A 23,156-nucleotide genomic window follows, 5' to 3' on the forward strand; every position below is an offset into this window, starting at 1 on the left:
GTGGTTGCCGAGAAAAACGAGTTCTCCTTTTACATGTATTTAGATAGGAGCACCCGAGCTAAAGCTTCCTCTTAAATTCAACTTGTTTTGCTGGTATCATTTATTGTATGAGTGAAAGCCAACAAGAAGCAACATTTAAATGACAAGGAAATGGATGTAAAGGAGGTATGCCCACTGATTGCAGCACATATACTATATGTAGTACTTCTTTCTCTTTCTTTTTTTCTTTTCCTTATTTCTCAAAAAGCTTTCTTTCAAAAAAGGCTACTCATCTACCTCTGCTCTCCTTACTTCACGGGTCAGTTTGAAAACGCAGCATCATTTACAGCAACCCCGCACTAATTAAAATTTAGAACAGAATAGAATTCAGCACTTTTGAGAACAGAATGGATTCCGAATTTTTAGGAAGTGCCTGCCAGCCTTTCAAAAATCGACCAACACTCTACAGCACTCATAAAGTCCTACGATTGATCTGGAGAACAGAGCATTCGACATGCCCACGTCACTCCAAGACCAGGCACATAGTGCATCATATGGTAAAGAGGTTGTTCTGTTCTATTTTTCACTAGTAATGAACCTTAATGGACACCAAGTGCAAAGTGATTGGCACCAAGAAGTGCTAGTCCAAAAAAAGTTGGATGTATTTCTGGAGATCTATGTCAAAAAAGCACTACACTACGCAGTGCAGGGGAATGAAGACTGATGAAACGGGGCAAGTTGGGAAAGGCCGATGTTCCGAGTTTTGAAACTTATCAATTTACACTTCTAGTAAAGGCGCATACTTTTTTTCTTTTCAACCTCTTACTTCTGGTTGCCTAATAAAGCAGTTCTCACAGCGCATCATGACCTATGTTTTCCTTTGTTCAGGTCACTAAGGTGGGCTGTTTGGTAACAAGTACTATGAAACATGGTTTTACTGCACAATTTTAGATGGAACAAAGCAAGGTACACAAGACCTGAGATATACAGGTTTGTCCTGTGTATCTCGCTGTGTCCCATATAAAATCGTGCTGTAAAACCAAGCTTCATAATTTTCTTTGTTCTTTCCCCAGTTCTCTTTCTGAAAGGAACACCGACGAGAAGCACCAAGTCAGTTTAGGTTAATAAGATATTCTTTCAAAGTGGTATTTCAGTCAATTTTGCAGTAATAGGTAGAATGCTAAAAAAGATAAAAGCCAAACTTCCTTCATTTGAATTTCACGTCACAACCCCAACGCTGGTATGTATGTGGGATGTTACAAATTCCGAAGTATTTTCTCATATTTGGCCATTATGATGCAGTTAATGTTTTCAAACCATGCTAAGTTCAGTCCTTGGTTCCATTAGAATAAACTGTAGTACACCTTTACCAATAAACAATTAAACGGGGTCAAGAAAATGCCATTGAAATCAACATCAAGGCGAGATGATGTGGGAACTTTAAGGTGGTAATGCCACCCATCTTTTGTTATTGCGTCCTTTCTGTCTCATAATCAGCATAAGGGGAGGCCTCACGGTAAGAGTGGCTTTCTTGTTACTGCAGAATAGTACTCGAATGACGGAGTTAAACTCATTTTCCTTAAAGTGTCCCATTAGATGTAACCTAGCACACAGCATCTGAAGTGGAGACTGAATGGACCGAACAGCGTCCACTTGGGAAGCAATTAGACTGCAGTAAAGCTCGTAAATTGTCCCACCACAAGGTTCCCTTAGTTGCGTGATGCAAACATCACTCCTGACCTTTTCTTTTAATTTCTTAAAAAACACCTTGAGCGTCGACTGGAGAAGTGTAAGCCCCTGTCCACACAGGAATGTGTTTGGCCATACAACGATGTCATTCACACTTCCAAGCTTCAGAATAACTTGCCAGTCAAAACGAACAGTGTTTTCCCATCAAGCAGTAGTATCCTCCCGCCAAACGTGGCTACTGATAACCTCGCTTTACACAAATTTTTCTGGGTGCGCGTGCAGGTCACATGTTCCAAGCGCACATGCCCCTGCCTCCTTGAATTTCTGACAGTGATGTTGGTTTCCAGTTGAGTAAATGCCTGCATGCCCTAAAATCTTGCACCAACCCTTTGGAGTGCCACTTCAAGTTACTCTGTTTCTTTTCATCCTACCTGTTTTGCAGGTTCTCAAGCTGGCTCTTGAGGGCCTTGATCTCTGCTGCGCTGCCATCATCAGCCTACACAGAATGCGAGAAGAATGTTCAACAGTCTGCACTCACCTGCAACATCTGGTGTAATCCCTGAACAGTAAGGAAACTCCTGTCAAATCACTTCAACTCAAACACTTCAGGAGAGCAGTTTTTTGTATGAACCATCGAAGGTTAATGGAGGCTATACAAAATGTAACCCAAAATAGAAATTGCAGTGCAGCTTAATTATGCCTGTCACTGTCAAGCACAGGTATTAGAATTGTTCTACTTGCAAGTTTACACAATAGGAAAGAGCATGCAGTTACACTTAACGCAATGAAACAAATGCATTTTATGCAAAAGCAAGAAATACAGTCAAACCCAGTTATAACGAACAGCATGATTTAACACTATTTCTTCGATATATGGAGTAGTTCGATATAACTGAAAAACGCGTATAACGAAATTCAGCACCAAATTCATTATACGCGGGAAACAAAGCGAAAACGCGCTAACAGAGAAAAACCATGCCAGTCACCATGAATAATTATTCTAAAAGTAATTTATTGCACAAAAAGTACATCTATTTGCAGTAGGCAGTGATTTTCGCCTGAACACTTCGTTTAGCTCCATCAATGAGGATCGCATTTTCAACACGTGACATCATTTCAATGAACTCCAGTCGGCTTCTCTGTATCCCCGAACAGTATCATCGCAGCACATCAGCAGCAGAGAGGGCTTCGGGTAACATTGGGAGAGGGCGATCGTCTTTCAACGGCAGCTCCTCGGCAGCACCAGACTAGGGTGGCCAGCTTGTCGGCGGCAGCAGACGCCAGCTTGTTGGCAACAATTTCTGAGTCTAGCGCGTTTGCGGCTGTTTGGTATCCGTGCACTTAAATTTCGATATATCCAATGTCTGGTTCGTTACAAAAAATACATTTTACATGCATGGTGATAGGAGAATTTCGAGTGCTCAACAGAGAGCATATTTCACTCTATCTGAGTTCGTTATATTCGGGTTTGACTGTAGCCTTCTTTCTCTCCCACTCCAACAGAACTCGTGGAACAGCTACACAATCCACTGTGGAGGCACTGAGGGAATTAATGCACTAATCCACTCAGTGAAGTTTACATTCCCAGTTTTCTTTTCTTTCTTTTTTTTTAGCATTCATTCTAATACATCACACATCTGCTACAATGGAAGTTTGCCCATGTACAATAGGGCTCCCTGTGAAAGAAAGCACCTACACAGTAATGAAGTCAATATACCTAGGCCATTTAGCCATTTTATCAAAGAGCAGTGGGGGCATTGTGTGAACTTGTTGTGACCCTGCAGATTTCAGAATCTCTGACAGGTGGCAAATCACGCCAAACCTGACAATTAAATGCTGCAGACGGCACCTGTTTGTAATCATCGGCACTGGCTATGCGCGTAGCAGTGATTAAGTGACGTGATGTGCAATCCTTTCACCTGTATAGCAGATTAGCATTACGATAACCCACCTGTCATAAAGTTGGGTAGCACTTATATACCTTGGAAAAAAATGGGAAAGCAAAACTTTCTATGCAATAAATAAAAAGATTATCACAATACACCGGTTCACTATTAAACAGAGAACCTCAATGGTATTCAGTACAACAGAATGTCATTAATTCATTAGACTCAGAGGAAAGAAAGCACTTGATTATATTCCACTGAAGTTCTATTGATAAAAAAAAAATATTTTCCGGACTTTCATATACTAGAAATGAGCTGTAATAACTGCGAGCATACTAATTTGGCACTACCTTTAATAAGAGTATATGGTAATGAATATCTTGATTTCTATCTACCAAAGTTACTGATAGCTTGCTAAGTTCTTGTTATGCAATACTAGGACACTCCCGAGCATGTGCAGCGCCATATTTTCTCGGCCAAAATTTTGGAAGCATTAAATTATAAGAAAGATCTGACGTTCAATATTCAATTCAATATTCGGCTTCCTTTTCTTTTCTCTTCTTTTTCTTCTTTTTTTTTTCTTTGTTTGATTTGACATTCGCACATCGCTACCCTTTAACAATAGGCCATACGGTATACACTTCACAAGAACACTGAAAATTTCTTTATTTTGCAAGGTGTTCACTCTATATAAAAAAAAATATAAGACTTTCTTCAGTAGAAACAACCTGAACAAGTACTTTGCTCTGTAGTCGCAGTATGAACAGTCTGTGCCAAAGACAAACAGAAAACTTGGCAAATATGCACGGGCCATCCTGAAATCGTGCAAAGATTGCAAAAGCAGCCAGCAGTTTACGTCCCATTACAGTCAAGCCATGCTATTACGAAGCCACATCCGACACAAAAATACCTTCCCAATATCTTTTATTATATATAAGCATGTTTTATTTACATGCTGATATTGGTAAGAAACATTTTCTATTTACTTCGTTATCTCTGTACTCATTCGACTGAGGTTCGACTGTACACATCTGATAGCGTGAATGATTGCTACACCATAACTACATGTGTCTTCCAGAGAGCAAGCTAAATTAGTTACGTACGTTCTTCTGTGCGGCACTGGCCTGTGCAAGCTGCTCCTCAAGTTGAGTGTTGCGTTCTGCGAGAGCCCGCCTCTCTTCTTCAGTCTTCGACAGGAGCTGCCGCAATTCGTTGACGACACTTATCTGGCTCTCCCTGTGGTAAGGACACATCGACACAAGAAAATATTACTTACAAACTAAGGCTGCAAATAATTCGCAGCTAGTTTCTCATGGTCTAAAAGGATGATGACTGGGGCAGTATTCTTGACTAACAATTTTTGGGAATGCTTTTATTTGTTGCATCATGCAGCATCCACCACCGACACCTCACTGGAGTGGCAACCAGCACACACTGAAAGTGATATCAGTGAAAGCGAACAATTCAGAATACAGACCCAGCCAAATCTCATTTTGACAGGCATACTCAACACGAAGATATCTACATGATATTCAATATTCGTCATAAGCATACATTCATTACATGTTCATATTTCAAAAGGAAAATTCCAAATTTACTTCGTCAAATTTGCTAATTGGTTAAATCAATTTTCAGATTCGACTGTGCCAACTTTGGAAGAGACTGCTGAAGACTTGCTTGGCACAAGCTTGAAGGTATGAAAAGTACCACAGTGTGCAGAACGCATGAAAGCTGGTCCTTCATATTCACGAGTTGTGTCCGTCTCCAAGGCGATTTTAGCTTTATCAAATTGACAACAAGAGGCATTAAAGAAGTCTGACACAAATTCTCGCAGCCAAGTAGTCCTCCTGGTATAGTTTCCTTGTACACACTGACGCTATTCACCATAAAACCACCTCATGGCTTCAAAAGGGGCTTCACAAACCGAAATTGGTGCACTTTCTCCTCACCTTTTCATGTTTCCTTCGGCCCTGCAGTGGAGCTAACCACCTATCAGCCCTACTGTCTGATATGCACACTGCTCGCATCTTTATTTCTATGCAAATAAACCTTGGCCAACTCATATTTCATTGGTCCACTGCAGATGTTTATTCAAGATTCCTTTGCCTGTACTCTTTACTGAACTCTCTTTCCTACATAGCAGGCAATGCTATGATGGCTTGACAGACATCTCTCACTGCTAACATTTGGGACCAAAAATCAGTGCATCACACATGAAAGAGAAGGTATGCATATGTACAATGTAATACATATTGTCTCAAACATTCATGTCGCAAAATAAATTATTTTACATTCTAAATCTAGGAATGTAATTATTACAAGGAAGGTGCCACAGATTACCAACAAAACAAATGGAGTGACATGTTTCCATGACCAGGGGCCTAAGCGCACCACTTGTGCTTGTGACAAAAACATACAGTTAAACCTCGATATAAGAAAGACAGTAAAATCAGCAATGTGCTTCGTAATATCGGTGTTTCGTTTTATTCAAATTCAATTTTTCATGCAAAGAGGTCAGCGATGGATTTTTCCAATTTCCTAATTATTAGGCTATCGTAAACAGAAAATTTGAATGAGAAAAAAATACATTTTTTTTTAATTTGACAGTCGGCAAAGAGAAATACGGTTTCATGCCGTGTCAACAATATCTTCACTTCGGTGGTACGACGCAAAGCCAGCCACGCTTTCGTGTCCACTCCACCCACGCAGCTGATAGTGTCGCCCACAGTGGCACAATGCTATCAAGAAAGCCACTTGCAGTGGGGAGCAAATGATTCGCCTGCCGCTCGCTTCAACGTGCCTCCAAAACTTGAGATTACGGAACTTCCTGCATTAGACATGCGGGAAGACAGCGCACGATGCCACGCTCTCTCAGCTCGCCCAGTCATTGCACAAGCAGCTGATTACCTCTGGAACATGACACACGGGCCCTGTTTGCCATGCGCAGCCACGGCTGCCCCAGGAAAGAATTTGAGCGCCAGCCTGCCACCGCACCCCCCCCCCCCCCCTCAACCCCACCCCCAACTCTCTTCTCCCACTCCCCTGCCCTCGCGCATGCTTGTTCCCGTTACCGTGAGCTCGCTCCACTCCCCCCTCTCCCCTTGCTCACGTCGAAAGATGGCGCTCATCAAGCCACCATCCTTCCCAGCTCATCCTCACACGCATTCACTCGCACCTAAAGTAAGGTGGGGCACGATAGGATCTTATCACACTTGGACTTTACACAACACGTGGGTTATCGTAAGACAACTCTGCGCAACAGACACAAAGGACAGCACATCACGTGACTCGCTCCCCGCTATGCGTGTAACCAGTGTCGCCAGCAAAGAGCAGGAGCCGCCTACGTCGTCTCATCGTCAGGTTTGGCGTGATTTGCTACCGGCAAATGATTCCGAGATCTAGAGGGTCACGGCAAGTTCCCGCAACGTTACCCAACACGACGATATCCAACCTGCATATTCAACACAATCCAACACGGCAGCTAATCAGCCTCATCTTCGCACATGCTTTCGCATTTCACGAAATAAGTTCTGCTTTTGCTGCCGTTCCCTCTGTCCGCATCACGTTGTCGTTTCGATAGTTTCTGTAGACCTGGACAAGCCTTGCAGTGAAAGAGGCGGCCCCGGTCAACGCAGTGCCATTCTAAGAATTGCACCGTTCGGGCACTGTGTGTGTGTTCCTCGCATTGGGCTGACGTCGGGGAGCGCTCGCACTGACAAAGTCTGCTATCGTGTCAGCTGGGGCTGCCTGTCTACAATGCGCTCTGGATACCTTTTTCGCTGAAAATGAAGGGAAACGCTTGCTGGGGCATCAAGAACGAGGGGCTCCACAGCGCATACGACGTGTGGCACTGTGCGGGTCTCTGCCATAAATATATTGAATATTAGAAAAATCTAATAGTAGACAATCAATTCGCAAATCAAATTATTCGAACTTTCATTATTCAATTCAACTTGGTGATGTTGGAGTATTCACACAAGCCCAATTTATTGTCTAGGTGTTCCTTCGTGGCAGCAGTGAAATTTCGTTACACTGAAATGTGCATAAACGCTCTTCTTTATAGTATATGCAGGTTCAAAATACATAGTGTTCTATGGACAAGAAGTTATCAAAAGTTGAATACTTTGTTTTATTGTGACTTTCATTACATTGAAGTCTGTTCTATCAAGGTTTAAATGTGGTACATTGCATGCGGGAAGCACGAAGAGTAAGATTATTTGGCCTAACCTTTCATTCACAAAGTGCAGCTGTGATACATGAAGTAGTTATTCTGTAAAAAGGGTCACCGATCAAAAACTACTGCATTGAAATATGTGCGGAGTGAGCCTCTAATAGCCAAATTTCTTCCATAGCTTCGACAGCATTGCCTGCTATACATGGAAGTGAGCATAAACACATAACTGGAGAACTAAGGGCCGAGGGGTTGCTCGGCAGTTTCCAAAAGCCAACACTGAGGCCAACAGGTTTGTGAACCCTTTGCATGCAGAGAAATCTCTATAGAATAGGGCAGCGCACATTTCTTGGCGAAGTTCCTCAACGGCCCGGGCTTCATTCTCTCTGGTCTCGGTGACCTGACGTGCCAAGTCTTCCCGGTGAGCGTCAAACTCGGCCTTGAGGCGTTCCATCTCCGCCCTGGCTACCACGAGCTGGCGTTCATGCTCAGAAACCTCTGAACCCAGGTCCTGGCTCTGGATGTCACGCAGGCGCCGCTCCTCGGCCAGCAGTTCTCGAGTCTGCACCGTGCCGACACATCGCACTTCAGTAAATAGGTCTTTGAAAAGTGAAAGCACTTGCATCTTTGTGCGCTGTAAGACCTTCGAGCACCAATTATTTCTACCCATCGAAAATGCAGTTTCTACACAATTTTTGCATTTCAAGAATCATGAAAAGTCTACAGAAGCAGAACGGATTAGGATTTCAGTGAGTTTTCTCAAGTTTAGAGAATGTGAACTCTATACGAGAACGTCAGAGGAAATGTGATAACACGAACTATTTCGTGTCTATCATACTTTGGGAGCACCTGTGAAGCCAGCTGAAAAATAGCAAGCCTGATGCAAAACATAGTAAAAGCACGAAAGAAGTGAACACGCTGCATAACTATATACCGACACTGACAGCAAACGCTCAACTATCTGTCATCTAACTCATTTTATCAAAGCACTTTACACATACTATTCAATCTTGCAGCACAAGTCCAATCACAAGTGTTTCAAAATGCATGCAATACATATTAAATTACAATTATGTTCGTCCGTGCTTTTTGCTTTTGATGCACTACAGCTTAGTGTGCAAAATTGTGTGCACAGCACATGAAGGGGATAATTTTCTAGCATTTATCAAAGACCCCGCAGCTCGCATCACAACAACTGCCATATTCATCATCATCTATAAGTCCACAGCAGGTCAATGGCTTCTTTCTCTCCCTGTAAATCTTTGTTTGCCCCAGGACAAGCACATCAATAAAAACGCCCTCACCTGTTCGAGCTCCTGGGTGAGCCTCTGGGCCTGCTGCTCCGCGGCGGCCAGCTTGTCCTGCCACGACCGCAGCTGGCTCTCCAGTTCTACTTGAGCTTCATTGTTGGACTGCTCCAGAGTCCGGCAACGCTGCACACGCTCCTCCAGCTTGCCCTCCTGCTCAGCAAAGGTGGAAAGAAGGAATAAAGAAATGGCGAAACTGTCCACAGAAACCAGCTGCGAGACACCTTCAGTGTCGAAAAGGCCTGCCACATGGGATCTAGCGGCTGGAAAACACATAAAATCGCATTTGGGCAAGGTACTGAAAGTTGGTGCCATAAGATTGTGTTTTCCGAGAACACATTAATCGGTAAAATAGAAGCATAAATGTATTGGGTCATTCTTTGTGTTCTCGATCGCAAACACTGGCACCGGGACATTGTATGAAATGGGATCATATCAACAAGGCTCTACTGTATTTCTGTTGCTGTTATACATTGGTTCAGTGGAGCAGATGGGGGTGCTGTAGAATGGCCTAAGTAATCGAGCCGATCTGAAAATTAATCGACTGTATGTGTTCTCTTTTGAAATCAGTTCTTAATTGTTGGTGTCATTACGACAATTTAAAACAAGCTCTACAGAGTTGTCAGCTATGTGTCACACACTCTGTTATTTTTATTTTCCCTGGCTGGTCATTAACCCTGTAGACATTTTTTTCATTACGCCAAGTAAGTCTGCCATTGATTCAGGGAGGATATTTGGGATTGAAATATTGTCTTTAATTGTCAATGCATCTCCAAGCCCTTTAAACTTCATCTTTCATTCACTGCTACTAGCCTACCAAAATGTACCAACCTGCCCCCTTCTCATTTCTTTTGAAGTACCTGTAGGCTTCATATCAGCAAAAGAAGAGCAAGAACTGCGGTCTGCTCATCACGTCGACATCATTGGATTGTGAAATCTCACCAGGTCAGCCAGCCTCTGCTGCAGTGAGGCAATCTCCCGGGCGTGCTCGGCCGTGGTGCGCTCGGCCGCAGACTGATGCCTCTCGGTGAGCTGGGCCACCTCTTGTCGGGCCTTGTCGCCTTCTTGGGACAGGGTGCGCACCTGGGCCTCCAGGTTTTCCACCAGCCTGAAGGACACAGGAATGTTTTCAGCATACACACCATCCCAGTTGATATCTCTCACTTGCATAAACTACCGATGTTGACTGCCCACAATCAGCCAAGACTTACAGCTACACAGGTGCCAAAGTCTGTTCTTAAACATATCTTAATGCCCTTCTTCCTTCGCTCAGCAACTTTACAAACAGCACTACAAATGAATAGGCCTAACCTGAGACTACTGCCAAAGGTGAGGATGAGATTAAAGAAATGATTTCATGCTAAAGGCAAAGTGCTCGTGGATGGAAAAGCAACTGTCAGTAATGTGTCTGTGTATTACACAGACGTATCATTGATGTTGATTTTTCATTTACTAGCACACTACCTTCAACATAAATTTCTTTAGTCACATTAGTAGCCCTGGACAGGGGGCTGAAGCTTAATAAAAGTTTACCTTCCTGTCTCAATGATCAACTGAGCATGCCGACAACTGGGTCGGTGTAACGTAAGAATTGCTTCGCCTTGATTTTATTCCTAGCTCATCATCCACCACCCACAGTCGACCAATATTGGTTATAATACAGGTGCAATGCCACTTGGGTCACTGACAAAGCATGGAAAGGAAATACATTGAAATAGAAGCGTCGCATTATACCAGGCCCGGTTTGCCTGCTGCACAAGTGAGTGTGTGGAAGAAGAGACTTGCCGACTCACCTCTCCTTCTCCTGCAGCCGGCTGTTGAGCTCCTCAACCTGGCTGGAGCCCCCGCTGGCGGCCAGCCTGACTGTGCCCAGCTCTTCCTCCAGGGCTCGCTTCTGAGTCTGCAGCTGCCTGCACTGCTCCTCCAGGGAGGAGACCAGCCGCTGCTGGTCTGCACACAATGCAATGATGGCACTTTGCAGAGGGAGAAAGAGGCAAGCACACTGGCAGATGTGGCAGGCATGCAAGAGACTGTTCTAGGATTTCCACGAGCAGTGAGGCACACTCGAAATTTCACGATTGAGCTTCCCCACAGGCTCTTCGGCATGGTGCAACAAGTACATGAGCGCAGAGGACGAACAAGACGCACACGCTCTGCATTCATGTCCTAGTTGCGATACAACAAAAAGTCTTGATGACGACGTACCAACAAGCACAAATCTCAACACCGATCAGGTTCCTCTCAAGGCACAAGTAGAGCCAGCATGGCTGCAGGCTACATTGTGGATAAACTCATTTGGGGACTTGATTCTTGTGAAACACAAGATTTCTTGTCCCTTGCAATATATATACATATATAGTCGATTAGAAGTGTTCACTGCACCCAGGGAGATAATCATGAAAGAAAAATTGACACATTTAACCACAAAAATACTATTATTTTACAAATATTTGGGCCAGCAGACTGGCCTGCATAACGAGAGACATGCACACACACTGCATAACACCAGAGAAGGCCATTCAAATGTGCCTGAGGTAGCTGATCTTGACTACCCTTTTTTGCAGCCCATCGACATCACTGTCAACAGCAGCGCATCCATTATAAATAATCTGAAAGTGTCCACATCAGCAGTCATTGACGGGATTAACTCAATGATACTAAAAAACATGATATCAGCCCCTAGTAAAATATTATGTCATATTCTGGCAATGGTTATCAACAGGAAAGGTTCCCAAAGACTGGAATATCATGAAGATCATTCCCATCTTTAAATGTGGCAATAGAAATTCACCCTTGAATTAGAGACCCATTTCACTAACTTCAATTTGCTGTAAGATGATCGTTTCCCATTTTTGCAATAATTTAGAACATAATGTTTTCTTTCCAAATCAGCATGGATTGAGGGTTTACATATCATACGAAACACAACTATTTGAGTTAACAACTGATTGACATATTAACTTTTTAGATTTTTCAGAAGCCTTTGATCGCACAGCTCACTGTCTACTAATTTCTAAATTATCTTCCGTGTGTTTAGAGTCACAAACGCTATCTTGGATCCAAAACTTTCTAACCAATCAGCAGCAGTTCACTGTTAACAATTTTTCCTCTCCCCTCTCTTAAGTTTCCTCTGGTGTACTACTTGTACTTCCTCTGGTGGTGCAGGGCAGTTTTCTCAGTCCACTACTTTTCTAATATATAATAACTTACCGAATAACACATCTTCTAATGTGTGGATTTTTGCTGACAATTGCATAATTTTCCGGATGTTTCCTAGTACTGATAACCACATAAATATTCAAAATGACCTTGACCTTATTAGCAGTTGGTGCAGCGCATGGCTAATGTTGCTTAATCCGAATAAACGTGAAGTAATGTCTTTCACTCGCAAACATTTCAATTCAACCTTTTCATACTATATATATCAATAACAACTCTGAGTTTGCAGTGACTTCTTTCAAATATCTAGTCATAACCCTGACATCCAAGCTTTCCTGGACTACACTTACGAACATAATCTGCAGCGACACTTCCCGGTCCCTTAGACTATTTACGACGGAACCTGCGTAAGACGCATACTGATGTACGCCCATTAGCATATATAAGATTTGTTCGCCCTAAAATTGAATTTGCTTCTTCAGTATGGTCCCCTCATTTCATTTATTTAACCACTATGCCAGAATCAGTTTAGAACATAGCCGATCGATTCATCTCACAATATTACAACTACAATGCAAGCATAATGCAAATTAAAAACAATTTATCATTTTCTTCATTGAACACTTGTCGTGAAATAGCACTTCTATCGCTGTTTACATTCAAGTACATTACATGTACATTACATTTTGTGGGGATGCACGAGTCTCACACGTCCCCTGAAATGTTGTTTTCTCGCATATCTCCCGTCTCCTGTAATCCGGCTTTGCCGCATGACTTTACTGCGGCAGTCGATATGCTTGCAAGGTAGTACAAGAGATGGCGCGAGTGTTCCTCTGCTAACGCCACCTAACGGTGGGGTTACTTGGGCGCAAAAAGGAGAAGGCTCGTCCTCTTTGGCTCGGGGTTGGCAAGTGGCGCGGACGTTCTGCGCGTGCGCTGATCCATGCTTCTGCGAGACAGTCTCGCGAAGCCTATCCCGGAATGGACGAACACGATCGTTTGAACACGCTACCATTCGCGTGACCGTACGCGGGAATGACCAGGCATTGGTGTCCACCATGGGGCGAACATATTCGCTCGTTATCCGGTCGTGGTGAGTCGGACTTCCGCTATTTGTCACGCGCCCATCGGCATATTTTGTGGACAGCAACTCGGCTAGCAGGCATTAGTCTATGAAAGGTGCAATAAATGCCTTTGTGATTGTTTGCACTACTGTGTTGTCGTTCCTTTGTCCCAAGAGCATGGTTTAGAATGCCACAATTTACATTACATTTAGATTACAAGTACATTGACGGACCAAGGCCCTATCCAATAACTGTGCAAGTCTCTCTACTCACATCGCAAAGATTACATAATCATCTTTCTTTTACGTGCACCTATGGTAAAAGAGACACTTTTAACTTCCACATATCATGCACTTGTAGAATGACCTTCTCGGTATCCTGGTAGCTTCAGCTAACGAAGAAAAATTCCGTCACAATATGAACGCACATTCCTTACTTCAATTAACTTCTTGTCTGCTTTGCTTCTTGTCTGCATATTTTGTCTCTTTTGCTTTGAACATTTTCGACTTTGTGTAAACTTTATTCTCCACTGTGTCTTTATTAGCAAAGTGTCCTTATAATTTGTATAATTGTATGCTCCTTATACTATGTAAAATTTTGAAGCTCCCCCAACCCAGTGCCGATTCTTCATGCCTGTAAGGCATTTTGAATGAATAAATAAATAAATAAGCAGAAAAACTATTTGTATCTGTAAAAACTAGAAGAGCTGCACCATACTGTGAGCTATGTCCATAGATCCTGAAATCTGTGTATTGTTAGAAAGCAAGTTAATCTTTAGAAATGTCAGTGATAAAAAGCAGCACACTTATTGCAACCTTGAGGTAAATAGCTCAGCAACACATTTATTGATTGCACGCCACAAGCACACACTTTAGATGACTGCACTTCACCAAGTAGCTCTCCCTCATACACTATTTAAAACCTAAGCAATCACACCTCATGGTCTACCTCTTCATACTGTGACTACAACACAAGTACCCAACCTCTTGGCAAAATCCATGAGAAAGCCTCAATGATATGCAATTTCTTTGGTGCAACACTTTTAATATGCTCTTCATCAATTTTTTCAGCATTGGTAAGCTGCTGTATAGCACTCACTTCAGCTTCATGAGGTCCCACAAACTTTAGCCTCTTATGCAGCACCATTGCCACTATGCTGCTCCCTAGACAAGAGTGCGCAAAATGGACGAAGCAGACTCGACTTGAATGTGGGGCACGTTTAACGTGAGTGCCGTCTAACACCCCATTCAACCTTCATGTTGACACTACAGCTAAACTTCGCAAATTCAAACTCAGCAGGGGAAATCGAAAAGAACTCACTTTTATGAGAATATTGTTATGCGAAGGACGAGTCTGTAGGATGAGCAACTATTTACAGGTTATATTTACAACAACGGTTGCAGCACTGACCAGTTTGATTCACAGCACGAGCCCAGTTCGTTCTTCCTCCTCTTTTCTGGAGTGATGGCGCCCATGTGCCTCATTCAAACAAACAAATACCACATGCGTGTAGCATAATCCCCCGGCAGCAGAAGCGACGCCCCGGAGCCTCTAAATGTCATCACTGGGAGGGTGATACTGCTTCAGTCGTGTAATGTGCACGATACCACTGGACTGGGAAGCAGATGGGGCATCAGGGGCGATCTCGTAGGTGACGGGAGCCAAGGCACGAAGCACTCGGTATGGGCCTGTGTAACGAGACAGCAGTTTTTTGGACAGGCCGACCTGACACAACAGAGACCATAGAATCACCAAAAAACCAGGTGGGAACTGCACGTCTCAGTGTCGCCGGTCATAGAAACGCCTTCGACTCTCTTGGGATTTCAGAAGGCGGTCACGGGCAATTTCCCTTGCGTGGGCACTGAGGGTGATGGCGTCAAGGGCATATTCACTGGTCGGTGCCGCGTGAACAGGGAGGGTTGTGTCGAGGGGCAGTGCTGGTTTTCGGTCGAACAGAAAGAAAAATGGGGAGTAACCAGCTGTGTCGTGACACAAGGAATTATAAGCAAATGTGACAAATGGTTGAGTGAGGTCCCAGTCAGTGTGGTCTGAAGAGACATACTTGTCTCTCACTCGTACTCTCACAGACATATAGGTCTGTGAGAGTGCGATTGAGACAGTCTGTGAGGCCATTTGTTTGCAGATGGTATGACGTGGATAGCTTGTGCCTCGTGGCACAGGACTGCAGGATGCCCGCGACAACTTTTGAAAGGAATGCCTGGCCACGGTCTACGAGAAGTTGTTGCGGAGCTCCATGTAATAAAATCACGTCGCGTAGAAGAAAATCGGCGACATCTGTGGCGCAGCTTGTAGGAAGCGCTCGGATGATGGTGTAGCGCGTGGCGTAATCCGTAGGTGTGTAGGTGTACACCATCTTGAAGTGTGAATAAGCGAAGGGAACTGTCGCGAAGTGATTATTCCAGGCGGTCAATGATGATATGCGAGGACAGATCACGGCGCTGCTCGTCGGCGACATGGAGCAGTGGAAAAACGGAGAGAACACAGGCATCGGTGTCAGTATCAGACATAGAGGTCACGTCTTCGACTGGGTAGCGAGAGAGGCAATCTGCGTCCTGGTGTTGGCGTCCCGACTTGTAAGTCACTGTGTAGAGATATTCTTGTAGTCTGAGGGCCCAAAAACCAAGCCAGCCAATAGGATCCTTGAGCGACGAATGATTCAATGCTAACGCATTACCATTGACAGTCACTGTGAAATGCATTCCGCCATATTTTGAAACAAAATGGTGGTGGATTCGTAAGTGCTCTTTGACAGTATTTTACGCAACTAAAGGGAGAAAACGCACTTTTTGTAGTCTGTTAGCTGTACACGAGTGAATAATACGGAGTCTAATGTTCCGGCAGATTTCACTGATGTGGAATTTTAATGGCGTTTTCTTGTTGAAAGATGTGAAATGCATTGAATCCCAAGGGTGTTTGTTGAGGATATGAAAATATTTTGTTGTGGCGTGAATTTCGTAGTCTCAGGCTTTCATTATCGTGATGTTCAACTGTATACCACATGCAAACATCTGTGCACCCAGCTCTCCGCCCTGAGTCTGGTATTCTCACAGCCATGTCGTGTACGACAACAGCGCCACCCCATGCAAACACTTCTGAGCATAACAGAGTCACTAACTTGTGGAAACGGCAACTTAATTTATTATCTTGCACCATTTTGGTGCAGCAAATGTAACAGATACATGGACAAGCTTGCACCAATAGCCTCTTGAAAGTGCTTCACTATATGGAACCAGGGACTCGAAAATTTGTAATTCAAACTCTACTATTGTATGTCCACGCAGATGAGATAAAGAGGTTTTTCATGATGACACTGAATATTTGGCCTTGTAACTGCTATCAATTATAAACTACAACAAATAGCCAACTGCAGTCAGTACATATACGGTTTAATTGCATATAGCACTCACCTGTGGCCAATATTTACTCTTACAGCCGAACCCCATTATGACGAAGTCACATGAGACATCAACACCTTCTGCATATTCCTTACATACAGCATTTGTTATAAGCATACATAATCATTACATGCTGCTAAAAGCAAGGAACATTTTAGCTTTACTGCGTTATATTCAATACCTCATTATACTTGTGCTCGTTATATTGAGGTATGGCTGTACAAATGAACCCCTATTTGTAAAGGGAACTACCACGTACATACCTGCAGCATCAGTTTTGATAATCTGGGACTCTTCACTGAGGAAGTCGTAGTCTGTTTGCACCTTTGCTAGCCTGCTGTTCAGATCTGGAAAGGCAAAAGAGAAGCGAAAGTGATAAGAGGGGGGGGGGCTGCAAGTTACGAGCATATGCTATTAATGTTCACTGACTGCATCAACGTTAGGCAAATCAGTTGGTCAGTTTTAAATGTAGTTTGCTTCCAATTCCCAAGCAATGGCAGCACATTGTGTTTTCTCTTTCTTCCTTGTTCTGTTGTCCATGCTGTTCTCCGTGCTATCCACGCACCAAAATAGTCACACTCATGATGACAATCTAACCATCTCATTTCTCATGTGTCTGCCAACTGCAATTAAGGACGGTTCACAGTAGAATTCGATTAAGCTTTGTAACGATATAAACAGCATCTGCTTCAGCAATCACAGCGATAAAGAACATGCACACCTTCGATGACTTGCTGCTGGCTTTCGTCCTTTTCCTTCAAGGCTTGCAGGTTCTCCTCCTGAGGAAAGAAAAAGATAATTGTGTCTTTATAGGTTGTACCAGAACAGGCAAGCAAAGCTATGAACTGATATATTCTCATGCCTAAACAATAAACCTCATGAACTTGGGATCCACTGCATGTTAGTCAGGGAAATAAAGTAACTATATATGCAAATGTGTAGGCTCACTAGTTCTTCAAAGGTGATGAACTGCGTCTTTTAACTATAGTGTCTCCTCTCCACCTTTTATCATTTATATTCTCTTGGCTTAACGAAAGAAAATCTTTCTGCACTGAGTCAGGCTATCTAGCTGTGCCCAGAAATAGCAGAATGTTCAATAACACAGGCAGAGGGAAAGCTTTTAACTTTTACATCTTGAGTCAAATATGAGGCCATAAAAAACAAGGCTCAAAATGACAAAAGAGTCAGGTCCACCCTACAAAACACACAGGCATTTTTTTGAGGCAAGGTCGAAAAGAGGACAGACTAGCAAGAAGTGAAGAAGCTCTTGGTGTCACCCAGCAGTTGATAGGCAGCTACGGCTGTCACTTACAAGCTCGACCGCATTGTCCCTGAGACAGAGCAGTTCCTTGGACTTCTGCTCCAGGGAGGCTTCCAGTCGGAGCAGTGCCTCATCCCTTGATATGAGGTCTTCCCGCAGCTTGCCTATTGTGCTTCCGTCTTCAACCTGCAGCATGCCGGCGGCAGAAAATGACAAGTCATGAAAATCATGAGCATGCTGAATCATAATGTCCTCTAATTAAATGTCAACTGCAGCAAAATTTTGTACTGCGTACAAAGCATAGTTGCAGATAGCATAGATCTAGAGCAGCCTCTGAGCAAAATTTCACACTTCAGATATGAGTGGATGATGCATCACAAGAAGCTTGTGAATGCAAAAATATAAATTCTTTTTATATCAAAATTGAAAAAAAAGTAGCGCCATTAGTGCTTGCCAGAAATGAGACAGCATTTGGAACACTGACATCCAGCACAGCTCCTCGGCGTGACCTCAGAGATTAGGAGGTCCCTGTGGCATGCTGAAATTCTCAGAGGCCACAGTCAGAGATTTGCCTCATATAAGCTAATCACCAGGTGGAAACGTCGGCTGCCAAGGTGCTACTTAAAGGCTGCTAATAAGCAAATCAGACAATTACTAGCCATGAGGATTTGCCAAGATCGACTCAACTGCATACACAGTAGAACCTCTTGATACGATCCGGTTAATACGATTTCCCTGAGCCAACATTTGCGATCGAGAACACAAGAAAATGACCCACTGTAGTTGTGCTTCTTTTTTATCTGTTGATAGATTCCTGGAAGACACGATCTTTCCACACCAATGTTCAGTACATCGCCAAACTGCAATCATACGATACGATTTCTGGCTACTGGATCCCATGTGAACAAGGAAGGCACAAGGCATGCGTGATAGAAAGCAGCAGGCGCCCGCCATGGCAGCTTCCCTGCAGCACTGGCCCACCCATGTCACATTAAAATGGCAGCATTTCCTTTTCCAGTACCATCAGATCTCCTCACGGGTGGTCGCATGTTGCATGCGCAACTATTGCCACCAACCCTTTTGCAGCAAGCACCTTCCCCTATCTGTTTCACAGCACATGTGGCATGGTGCCATTGGAAGCGCACTGCGTGCTATTAATAGATAATATCCCAAACAATCCTTCCGTTCCCATGTGCAGGTAGCACGAAGTAAGCGTTGTGTTTCACTCTGGCCATTGACAATGTTCCATTCCAGCATTGCCCATCAGCTCGATTTCACTTCAGTTTCCTGTCGCTGTCTTAAAACACTATGCAATAACTGAAAAAAAAAGCGCACCTGGGCCACTCAGACCCCACCAGCTCAACATGTGTCAGCGTCTCCTGCCGTAGGGATTCTCGCCAAGTGGGCATGTCAGAAATAAGCATGAAAATGCCCCACCCGAAGAAGCTACTGACCCAGAGCTAATTTGAGGAGCGTAAATGTAAGCTTGCCCCAAAGCTGGAAAGAATGACAACACACTTCTCGGTCCCGCCAGCTCAGTGCGCGTCAACGTCTCGTGCTGCAACGTATGTGCACCACTTCACATTACCTAGATGTCAAGTACAGTTGAGTCTGCCAAATTTTTAAGTGACTTCAGTTTGGATCATACCTATTCCTGGTTGGTATGCTTTTTCTCACATTTTTTTCCAAAATGTATGAATGACGTTCTACTGTACTATTCCCCTCATTTACATAATCAACTTAGCTAAAGTGCAGTTTCCTTCCAGTTTGCCTTTAAGTTGAAGACACAAAACATACAAATTAAAATAAAATGTAGGAAAGTATAGTTGCTATGGTGAATGTGCAGAACTTTTTTCTTTCCTTTTTTTAGTTTGTTTCTTTCTTTCAATGCCCCCCCCTTAGCAAAACAAAAAAAGAAAAAAAGTGACCCCAGAGCTTAGATACGCGTACATTTTCTTTTGTGCCATCTGCAAGACAATACAGAAACTTTGTCCAGTGGTTTTTCTTTTTTTTTTTTTTTTATGGCAAATACTTCTGCTCAAAAACATGCAATTGGCTGTTTCAATACACCATCGGCTTAATGTTCTAGTTACAAACCAGGAACACAAACACCCTTTTGCAGTGTTTTACGAATTTCGGACAACTCTACCACCAAATTTTTTACTCAGAAAAGAAGATGCAGAGCCACATGAAAATATCTTTTAAGTATTAAAGTATCTGTAAACAAGAAAAATTCTATGCAAGCTTTAATGAAGTGCAATGTTATATGAGCAAACAGCATGTGCGCCATACAATATTTCATTTCAATAACTTTTTCGTTTCATTTTTAAAAACTTGCTGTTGGCTCATTATAGTTACAATGGTCAACACAATAAAACACAAGTTAGCATTACTTGCCGAAAGGCACTGAACGATTTGTTTTGCCGAGTCACGAGATTGCCCATCCATTGCAGTGAGGGTGCATCCACAACATGCAGCACTGACCTGCTTAGCTTCAAATGTGGACAGCTTGGCTTCGGCTTGGCTCAGGGCTTCCTTCAATTTCTGCACCTCACTTTTGTACTGCACCATGAGCTCTTGCATGCCATCATCCTGCGTGGAAAAGCAAAAAAAAGCACTCAAATTGTAAAGGCACCCCACGTTTGGCCGCGAGGTTCTATCACAGAAGACAGATAAAGGCAGCAACGAGGCTTTTGATACCACAGTGCAATCTATGCATGAGAGAATTAATGGTGACACGGAGAAAAATGGGACACCTTGCAGAGCATATCCTCAGCTTCCTTCATAGAGTACCAGCAAAAACTTCTGCCCCTCTTTGTCTTTGCTTCAAAATGTAGCTGTCGGCACAGTAACCACGGTGTGAAGCCTCAAGTTCTGATGTGCCCCACTGGTATTTATTTGCAGTATTTGCCCAGATGTGACGTGACAGTGGGGCTCTTTCTGACAACTAAAATTTAAAAATAATATTAATATGATTATAAAGCAAACTAATAACGATGCATAATGCAGCCGTATCCACTCACTTATAATAAAGCCTCCAAGTACAGTACGATGGAGGATTCTTCATTGCAATGCGTGCCAGCGCAGGTCCTCGTTGTGCTCTGTTAAGACTTTTTTTAATAGGATTCTGAAGCTCTGTGGTATGGGGTGAGACAGTGCATGCCAGCCCAGGCGATGGACGCACGTCGCTTTACTCATTGTGGATGAGTAAAGTGGATGACTTGATGTGGATGAATGGATGACTTTCACTATTTGCTGACCTCAGCCAACTACCATCGAGAAGCTGGGTCTCCCACAGAGCGCAGTCACTCGGTAAAAGAGCTTGATACAGTTCTAGCAGAGTGTTGCCTACGTTGCGCTCCACTCAGATTTCAAGCGCTGAGGCACTGCAAGGAACAGGGTGGATTTCGAATTTTTCGCAAGCCCATCTTCCCTAGACGGGAGCGACACAGCTTCGCTGAAAAATAACCAAGAAGCCAAGTAGATGCACCCTCAGGCTCCACTAAATTGACTTCACAGAGGAGCAAGGGAAGTGTTGCATGTTCTGCTGCCGGCATAAGTGCTGTGAGCCACATGCACCAGCGTTCTGGCTAAACGGTTGAGCGTAAATTGGTAGCATACGTCAGTCTGAGTGGATGAGACCGTAAATGCACAGCTAGAACTCTCTAACGACGCAATGAAACCGGAATGAAAAAATAGAATCTTAAGATCGAAGCCATGGTTCCAAATATATAATGCTAGGTACTTTCTCATGCTATCATCTCAGTGAAAAAAAAAAGTTAACTACAATTATATAGGTGCATTGTACTAGCCTTCGTCCTGCAGGGAACATAAATATAGGCTGATGATGATTGTGGTGGTGATGATGATGATGGTGGTCGTGGTGGTGGTGGTGGTGGTGGTGGTGGTGGTGTGATGATGATGATGATGATGATATTGGTGCAAGTTCTTATCACTGTTTTGAGTGACCAACTTTAAAACTAACTCCTCCACCATTTCATGGACATCAGTGACATCAGCGATCATGCGATATCACAAACTGGAGTCGCGTTATTTGAAAGTCAGTACAGTGTTCCGAGTCAAATCATGCTGCCGAAAGCCAAGTGCACATAGCCATCTAGCATCACCCCATCCTCTTTACCTTACTAGACACTCCTAGCGTTCCGCAATGGATAAGCCTGGATAAGACAATTCTCGGGTGACTCAAAGCTTCCCTTGTATCTTGTCTTTCTTCCCAGTGGCTACATTGACCACCTGTTGAGTGCCAATAATTAGGCAGAAGGGAAGGACTGATCTGTAAAAGTAAAACTGTTGCTACTTTCAAATGAAAATTGTTCCTTAAAAAATGTTCAGCACTTGGTTAGCTATGCCCAGCTGCTGCCACGATCGCTGACGCCAGAGGCAGGAGACTTGAAACTGCTGTTGCCACCTGTCTTTCGTTTCTATGAACTAGCCCTGAATACAGTTAAACCTTGTTATAACGAAGTCAGAGTTTACATAAATATACAGTGAAATAGCAATAATTAACCCTTTGAGGGTCAATGACGTACTAAATATTCGGCGCCGCGAACAAGTCCAAAAATGGTCGATGCCGTGTCTTTACGGCGCTGTCTGCACATTTAAAAAGGGCGCCAATTTCCTAACTTTTTCTTTTCAGTCATGTGCTGCCACTATGTGGGAATACAGGGAATTTTTTTCACGCACCTCCCTCTTGGTTTTCGTTGCATGGTTTGTTTTAGTGCTAGTTTGCCCCCACGCGTCTATATACTACTGCTCACGCATTCATGCACGCGCGGGCGGGCGGCAGTTTGGGTTTTGTTCCGCGGACTGTCTCGGCTTCTTGCGCTCGCAAAACTGATGGCTATCTCGTTACTAATCGCTCAAAGGGTGACCGCTTGTTTCTTGCTCGTTTAGTGCTCACAGGGGCGCGCATAGGAAGGATGCCACCGTGCATGCATTTCTGTCGGGTTTTTTTTTTTTTGACACTCACAAAAACTGATTGCCTGTGGTTAACGATAAGATGAAGATTAGCGGAAGTTTGTCACACGTTTCGCTTTTTTGACGGGCACACAACCACACAGTTTTCTTGAGTGCGCACATCTAAGCAGTTCGATTACGCTATGGATGTACATATTAGCGTAAGAGCAGGAACATTTGAGTCTTGCGAAATAGTCTCGTGTGCACATTTTCAAAGCCTTGAACTATGTGTATAACAATTTATCAA

General features: G+C 43.5%; 1 protein-coding gene across 4 annotated transcripts in view; it reads right to left on the bottom strand.

Annotated features, from left to right (window-relative positions):
- Positions 1–23,156, bottom strand: part of LOC126525062 (uncharacterized) — a 140,588-nt gene that overhangs the window by 26,445 nt on the left and 90,987 nt on the right. For all 4 annotated transcript variants that reach the window (XM_050173120.3, XM_050173119.3, XM_050173121.3 and 1 more), the window contains 10 exons: positions 20,417–20,524; positions 17,984–18,118; positions 17,393–17,450; positions 16,935–17,018; positions 10,826–10,982; positions 9,975–10,140; positions 9,030–9,185; positions 8,070–8,287; positions 4,658–4,790; positions 2,100–2,164 (listed from right to left, as the gene is read on the bottom strand). In XM_050173120.3, coding sequence (XP_050029077.2) covers positions 2,100–2,164; positions 4,658–4,790; positions 8,070–8,287; positions 9,030–9,185; positions 9,975–10,140; positions 10,826–10,982; positions 16,935–17,018; positions 17,393–17,450; positions 17,984–18,118; positions 20,417–20,524 — 1,280 coding nt within the window. The remainder of the gene's footprint in view (positions 1–2,099; positions 2,165–4,657; positions 4,791–8,069; positions 8,288–9,029; positions 9,186–9,974; positions 10,141–10,825; positions 10,983–16,934; positions 17,019–17,392; positions 17,451–17,983; positions 18,119–20,416; positions 20,525–23,156) is intronic.

The sequence above is a fragment of the Dermacentor andersoni genome, chromosome 3 (assembly GCF_023375885.2).
Source record: "Dermacentor andersoni chromosome 3, qqDerAnde1_hic_scaffold, whole genome shotgun sequence".
In the NCBI taxonomy this organism is placed as follows: Eukaryota; Metazoa; Arthropoda; class Arachnida; order Ixodida; family Ixodidae; genus Dermacentor; species Dermacentor andersoni.